This window comes from Nannospalax galili, unplaced genomic scaffold (assembly GCF_000622305.1).
Source record: "Nannospalax galili isolate Female #2095 unplaced genomic scaffold, S.galili_v1.0 scaffold589, whole genome shotgun sequence".
NCBI classification, from domain to species: Eukaryota; Metazoa; Chordata; class Mammalia; order Rodentia; family Spalacidae; genus Nannospalax; species Nannospalax galili.
In genome coordinates this window covers 468,568-476,648 of record NW_008360324.1, presented here as the reverse complement: position 1 = coordinate 476,648, position 8,081 = coordinate 468,568, and the positions used below count along the sequence as shown (strand labels likewise).

Here is an 8,081-nt window from a genome sequence, read left to right as displayed (position 1 = left end):
GTGTGTGTGTGTGTGTGTGTGTGTGTGTGTGTGTGTGTATATATATATAGTAATAGCTTCAAAGTTATAGAAATGTGGAAAAATAGGACAAGGAACTTCCAGGTACTGTTTACTTGTCTTTCACTGATTAACATTTCTGTACTATTTTAAGTAAGATGTTATTCTTCAGAACAAGGATGTCATGTAGCCATTACAAATGCACAGGTCATATTCAGCTTAACAATACACTGTGATTATAGCATTTTTCTCCTGTAACATCTCAGGATTACATTGTACCTGTCTGCTTTTCTGCAAGAGACATGATTTTTGTTTTTTATGGCTAAATAATCCTTGACTATGAGCATTTACCACATTTTACTGTGTATGTCAGGCTGGCCTTGAGCTCTCTATGTACCCCAGGCTTGCTGCAAATTCACAGCAATTCTCCTGTCTTAGTCTCTTGTTGGGATTACAGGTGTGTATCACTATGCCCGGCTACATCACATTTTACTCATTGATCTAGTCAATGGGTCAGCTAGGTTGTTTTCAGTAGTTTGGGTATTATAACTGTGACAGTGAGGGTGGGTCTCTCTATATATAGTAAGCTCCCTTTGATTCTTTTGTGGCGGGGGCGGGGGGCAGGGCTCGGAGAGTGCGCTGGATCATGTAATACTTTTGTTTTCTGGATTTTGTTTGATTTTTTTTTTGTTGTTGTTGTTTGTTTTTTGTTTTGAGACTGTCTCCTTGGTTGGCCTGGAACTCACAGAGATCCACCTGCCTCTGCCTCTTGAGTGCTGGAATTAAAGGTATGTGCCACCTGGCCTGTCTTACTTTCTAGTTTTTTGAAGAACATTCGTACTGATTTCCATAGAGGCTGAACTAATTTAACATTCTCACTAGCTGTATAAGGGTGCTCTCCCTCATGACTACTTATAAGCATTTGTTGTCTCCTTGATGATTTTTATCAGATGGAGTCCGACATTATTGGCCATTTGTGCTTCTTTTATTGAGCTCCATGGCCCATTTGTGGATTGGATTACTTGTTCTTTTGGTACTTAATTTTTTGAGGGTTGTTTTTTGTTTGTTTTGTTTTTCTTTTTTGTCTTTTTGAGGCAGGGTCTTACTGTAGCTCCAGCTGGCCTGGAACTTACTATGTAGACCAGGCTAGCCTTGAACTCACAGAGATCCACCTGCCTCTGCCTTCTGAGTGCTGGGGTTAAAGACATGTGCCACCACATCTGGCCTTGAGGTTTTTTTTGTTGTTTTTTTGTTTCGTTTTGTTTTTGTTTTTTATTTGTATGCGTGTATTGCCTGCATGTAGGTAAGTGCACCCGTGTCGTATAATGCCCTCAGAGGTCAGAAGAGACTGTCAGATCTCCTGGGACTGGAGTTATGAACAGTTGTTAGCTATCATGTGGGTGCTGGAATTCAGACCTGGGTCTTCTGCAAGAACAACCATCTCTCCAGCCCCGAGTTTTTTTTTTTTTTTTTTTTTTTTTAATGTAGGTTGGATTTTGAATAGCTGGCAAACATTTTCTCCCAGCCTATAGGCTTCCTCTTCATTCTGCTGATTGGTTTCTTTGGTGGGCACAGTCCCATTTGTCAACTTTTACTGCTATTTTCTGAGCTGTTGGGATTCTGTTGCTTATGCTTGCAGCATAGAGTGTTTTCTCTGTTTTCCTCCAGTAGTTTGAAGTCTTAAGATCTTTGATGTATTTTGAATGGACTCTTAAAAGAATATTTTTACTCTTTGGGAATTTCATGCAATGCATTTTGATTATATACTATACCCTTTCACCTATCCTCAAATCCAACCCACTTCCTTATCTCCCCATCTCCCCTGTTGTGTCTGGAAACCAGTGATTTCATTGAATGATGAAATCAGAAGTATGTTGTTTAGCTTCCATGTGTTTGTGTAGTTTTGTAATTTCTCTTGCTGATGATTTCTCATTTTAATCTCTTGTAGGATATAAGAAGTTACTTCAATGTGATAAATATTTCTATTATTTCAGTTTCTTGCTTTGTGGCTGAGTGTGGTAGTACACGCCTCTCTAATCCCAGTGCTCTGGAGGCAGAGACAGAGAGGCCACTCACTAGCTTTGTAGCCTGAAAAGTGGTCTGTTTATCTGTCCCATGGTTTTGTCAGTGTACCAGTGCTTGGTGCAAATATATTTACATTTGTTAAGAGTTTCTTGCTTGATTGTTCTCTTTATCTTTTCTGACTAATTCTGGCTTGATGGCCTTTGTCAGATTTGAGTATAAGTACTCTGCTTGCTTTTGGAATCCATTTGTTTGAGATATCTTTTTTCCATCTCTCATCTGTGTGTCTTTGCCAGCAAGGTGAGTTTCTTACAGAGAAGAAACCGTTGGCTCTGGGCCTTTATATACAGCTAGTGTACATTTTTTTAATTGGAGAGCTAAAACCATTTATATTTATGATGATTTTTTTTGAAGAATATCTACCAACTTCTCCCTTTTTCATCTTTAAAGGTTTGCTGGTTTATTGAGTTGATGTTTGATCTTTCCTTGTTATTTGTTCATCTCTTCTGGTGAGATGCATTTCTTCTTGAGCGAGCTGTAAGGCTTGTGTATGTAGTTCTTCCTTGTCTGTGGTTAGTATTCCTTGAAGTATCTCTCCAGTGCTGTCTTAGTGGTCACCAAGTACCTTTTTCCCCTACTTATTGTTGAGATTTTTATTTCCCCTTCAACTTTAAAGAATCTCTCAGTTAAATACAGTAATTTTGGTTGGCATTTATTTTGTTTCAGAGCTTGAAATACATCAGTCCTTGCTCTCATCGCATTTTGGGTTTCTGATGAAAGGGCTGTTAGTTCTGACAGGCTTTTCACTGTAAAAACTTGGCACAACTATTGCAGCTGAATATTTGTTCTTTGTTCTATGCTTTTGGCATTTTAACTGTAATTTGATAAGGAGTGGTTGTTTTGTGGTCATGCCTGTTTGGGGTTCTGAATGCCTTATGTACTTGTATATTTATTTCCTAGATGTGTGGAATTTTCTGCTATGATTTTATTAAGTTTTCTTTGCTTGTAGTTTATATTTCAGTTGCCGCTTCTTACACCTTAGATTCATAGGTCTGGTCTGTTTTTAAATTCTCTCAGAGAGAAAGAGAGAGAGGTCTTTAATGTTGTGGTCATAATTATAATTTTTTTGCTTTATTGCTATTGGGATGCAGTAATCTCTCGATGTTGTGTTCAGCCTACAATATTTATTCAGCTTGGTCAGGTCTGTTGGTGGTGTTTTCCATTGTTGTTTTCTTTACTTAATTGAACTTTTAATTTCCAAGATTTTCTTTCAGGATAGACACACACACACACATATTTTTCTTCTGAGTGATTGAATTTCTTTTCCAAATCATGCATTTACTTCTTCATTCATTTGATACTTGGATTCTCTTTGACGCCATTGATAATTATTTTTCTCATGAAAAGTACCAACTACATTCACATTTTCTTTTAAGCAAATAAATGACAATGACCCAGTTTACCATGTGTATGTATGTACATGTGTGTACGCATGTATATGGAGACCAGAGAAGTTGACTTTAGGTGTCTTCCTTGATTGCTCACACCTTTCCCCCCCTCCCCCTTTGGCTTTTTGAGACAAGGTCTCCCTGTGGCCCTAGCTAGCCTGGAACTTTATATAGATCAGCCTGACCTTGAGCTCACAGAGAATCCCCTTGTACCACCAGTCCCGCCAGAAATTAAAATTTTTTTTTAATCTTTTCTTTAGAGACAAATACCTATTTGACTTTTTTGCAAACTGAAAGGATCCCTGGGGGAACAGAAGCAGAGGTGTAGGCACCCTTTTCCCTGCCTTCTGTGGATTTCCATCTTCTGGAGACGGGTTTTCATTTGATACAGGTTTTACCTTGTTCAGGTCAATTTGTGTGTGTGTGTGTGTGTGTGTGTGTGTGTGTGTTCCCTATTGTGTAGGGACTCCAAAGAATTTATAAATAGATTAGATTCAGTCATACTGAAAGTTGGGTTCGTTTGAATTCTCCATAGAAATGTTCCTGTTAATCCTCAAATGGTACTTACTGTTTAACATCTGTTAAATGTACACTCCTTAGCATGTTGTTAAGAATTTTAACTCTTTTCTTCAACTTCTGTACTTTCTTGATGGTTTACCACAATTCTCTCTGTAGTGAATTTTAGCCATTAACTGTCACCTAATGTTGTTGAAGAGAATGAAGTGAGTTCTTTCATCTGTGAACTCAGTGAAAGATGGAGGCCTCTCATACCTTTGCTAGCAGATGGGTCTTCTGTGAGTTTGCCTTTTGAATTTCCCTGTTGGAATGGCCAGACTTCAAATCAGGCATTCTTTATTTCTTGCTTCCTTTTAAGTGGCACTATAGGCCTCAGGTTACGTAGACCATGTTGCTTTCCTTTTTTCTTGGCACCTCCCAACATCTATCAGGTCAGTTTTTCTGACAACTCTTTGTGAGAGAAAGCTTGGACAGGGAAAATGGGTGACCCCCCCCCCCCCCCCCAGTTTTGTTTTTTGGGAGGGGTGTTTAAGGATAAAGGGTTTTTGTTTTTTAGGTTTTTTTTTTTTTTTTTTCCCCGTTTTTTGAGACAGGGTCTTCCTGTAGCTCCAGCTGGACTGGAACTCACTATGTAGACCAGCCTGGCCTTGAACTCACGAGATCTGCCTGCCTCTGCCTCCCGAGTGCTGGGATTAAAGGCATGCGCCACCATGCCCAACTTTTCTGTCTGCCTCAGTGTGGCTGGTTTTGGTGCTATACTTGCTTGGGGTACTGTGACCTCTGAACTAGTTCTGGAGTTCCCAGAAAGGGTTTTTGGACTGGTAGCTTGTGTCTGTAAGGGAATGAAATCTCAGGCTTCCTATTGCTACCTTAACTAAGTTTCATTGTCTACTATAACTTTTACACATTTAAAACATACTAGACAGGTATATTTTATAAAAGACCCACAATTTGAGGGTTCTTTAAAAATTACTGAATTAACCAGGCATGATGATTATGTTTTTGTATTTTAATCATGAAGCTTTTTGTTAATCTTTGGGAAGTGATGACACAAATACTTAATTCCCAAAATTCACATCATACCTAAAGTGATTTATCATCCCTTGTTCCATGATTTGTTTATACTGCAAAGCTGTTCAGTCTTTTTAAAAAATTTTATGTGTATGAGTACTTTGCCTGCATGTTTGTAAGTGAACCTGGTCATACAAAACCAGCAGAGGCCGGAAGAGCCTGTCGGATTCTCTGGAACTGGAGTTAAAGATGGTTGTTAGCTGCTGGGAATCTAGCTCTTAACTGCTGAGCCATCTCTCCAGCCCCCTGTGTTTTTTTTTTTCTTTGTGAGAAGAGTCAATTTGATGTGCGTGTGTGTGTGTGTGTGTGTGTGTGTGTGTGTGTGTGTGTGTGTGTGTGTATGTGTTTTCCTATATTTTTAGATTTGTAGCTTTGTTTGTTTTGAAACTAGGTCTCCTTATCGCCCCAGCTGACCTTGAACTTGCTTTGTGGACCCGCCTTTGACTCCCAAGTGCTGGGACTAAAGACCTGAACCACCACACCTAGTGTTGAACTCCTGGAGATCCTCTTGCCTCAGTCTCCTGCGGCTGGGATTTACAATATGAGCATCATGACCTGCTTATTCCTGTTTTATTGCTGAGTTCCTTCTAAGGATTCTGGTTTCCTGATTATGTTTTGCAGGTCTGCGGATCAATGGAGAACCAGTCTCTGCCTACCCTCAAGTGGTAGTAGTGAGAGTTCCAACCCCTTGGGTGCAAAGTGATAGTGATATCACTGTTTTGCGCCATTTAGAAAAGATGGGATGCCGATTGATGAACCGACCTCAAGCCATCCTGAACTGTGTAAATAAATTCTGGACATTTCAAGAGTTAGCTGGCCACGGTGTTCCTCTGCCAGACACTTTTTCTTATGGTGAGATCACAAATAAGAATTTATAATTGGGGTCGGGGGTGGTGCGCTAGAAAGATGGCTCACCTGGTATGAGTGCTGCTGCACAAACATGAGATCTCTAGTAGTCATGTGAATGCTGGACATGGCTACACATGCCTGTAACTCCAGTGCTGTTGAGGATGGAGACAGGAGGATCACTGGGGCTTCCTGGCTGCCAGCCAACTCCAGATTCAGTGTCTAGAGAATTAGGCAGATTGTGATAAAACACGATACTGTGTCTTTCTTTGGTCCCTGCGTGTGCCCACACATCAACATATACATATACCACAAATACACAAATAAAATGTATCATTTCAGTGTTCGAAGTACTGATACTTTTAAGATTCCTATTAAACTAATAGGGATAGATATTTGAACCTGGAAGAGCCTTCTCTTACAGAAATAACTTTCAAGTTGGGCACGGTGGTGCATAACTGGTTCTGGCCCTCAAGAGGTAGTGGCAAGAGGATTTGCATTTCAGGTCATCCTGGGCTACATATCAAGACCCTGCAACATCCTAGGCTAGAAGAGTTATGGAATTATGTCTTAAGGTTGGGTTTTTGATATGGAGTCAAATAGGTTTGGCAAACTTTTTCTGTAAAGTCCAGGTGGTAAACATTGTGATTTTATAGACCAGAACTTTTTGTGTGGACCTTGTAATGTGAAAACTGCTGACTGCAATGCTTAAATGAGTATATCTCTGTTCCAATAAAACATTGTAAAACTGCCAGGCATGGTGGCGCACACCTTTAATCCCAGCACTGGGAGGCAGAGGCAGGCGGATCTCTGTGAGTTCAAGGCCAGCCTGGTCTACATAGTGAATTCCAGGACAGCTGAGGCTATAGGGAGACCCTGTCTCAAAAAGACCAAAAAAAAAAAAACATTGTAAAACTAAGCAATGGGACAAGTCTAGCCAACAGTCTTTATGTTTTATTTCTTCATCACCATTTCATAATTTCATAAATAATCTTTATTCTATTTACGTGACATTATTAGAGGAGATATAATGTATGCTTGAAAGCAGTGCTAAAAAAATTTTTTTTTTTTTTTTTTTTTTTTTTTTTCCTGGTCTTTTTGAGACAGGGTCCTCTTGTAACCCCAGCTGGCTTGGAACTCACAATGATCCACTTGACTCTGCCACCCAAGTTCTGAGATTAAAGATATATGCCACCATGCTTGGCTGAAAGCAGTACTTCTTAAACTGTGATAAAGGATCTTTTTTTTTAAAGTCAGTCTGCTATAGATTTCATAAATGTTTTTAGTCTATTTGACTATTAGAGAAGATGTAAGGTATGCTTGAAAACAGTGCTTCTTATTTATTTATTGTTATTTTATGTGTATGAGTGTTATGACTACATGTATATAAGCACAGCCGTGTTGGGTATTCCCCATGGAGAACAGAAGAGGGTGGTGGATCTTCTGGAGCTGGAGTTACAGACAGTTGTTAGCTGCCATGTGGGTGCTAAAACTGAACCCAGGTCCGCTGTAAGAACAGTCAGTGCTCTTAACCACTGAGCCATCTCTCCAGCCCTGCAGTAAAGCAGTGCCTCTTAAACTATGTATGATAAAGGATCATTTTTTTTAAAGTCAGTCTGCTGTAGATTAATACTCAAATGAAGTGTATTACAACCATAATAAACTGTTAGAAGTTTCTAGTGTTTTTCATTGTTGTTTTGACAGGGTCTTACTGTGTAGTTCCAGCTGGCCTAGAACTTGCCACGTAAACCAGGCTAGCCTAGATTTCACAGAGATCTGCCTGCTTCTGCCTCCACAGTGCTGGTTCTAAAGGTGTGTGCTACTATACACAGCTGCTTCTGTGCCTTTTGTATTTATGTGAGCACATGTCAATAACAAGTCACAAGAGGCATATTTTGAGTAACACCTCTGTAAAATCAGTGTGAATTTCAAACTTTTGGTTCTTAGCTGGTTTGGAAAAGATGTGTACACTTCTTTATTGTTTTTAGTTTTTGAAGTACACTGTCTTGCTGTGGAGCACTGGTGGCCTGGCACTTGCTGTATAGACCAGGTTTTGCCTCAGGCATCCCTCCTTCTGTGGAACTTGAATTACAGGAGTGTGCCACTACACCCAGTTGGGTACAGCTTCTTGTAAAGCATTTCTTCAAATAACTGTGTAGGTATAATACTTGGAGGGTTTTT

General features: G+C 39.7%; 1 protein-coding gene across 5 annotated transcripts in view; it reads left to right on the top strand.

The window, feature by feature from the left end:
• Positions 1-8,081, top strand: part of Rimklb (ribosomal modification protein rimK like family member B) — a 125,374-nt gene that overhangs the window by 88,360 nt on the left and 28,933 nt on the right. For all 5 annotated transcript variants that reach the window (XR_003848175.1, XR_001872251.2, XR_003848174.1 and 2 more), the window contains exon 3: positions 5,676-5,906. Coding sequence is in view for 2 of the 5 variants with exons in the window: in XM_029559860.1 (XP_029415720.1) it covers positions 5,676-5,906 (231 nt within the window). In the remaining 3 variants the exon portion in view is untranslated. The remainder of the gene's footprint in view (positions 1-5,675; positions 5,907-8,081) is intronic.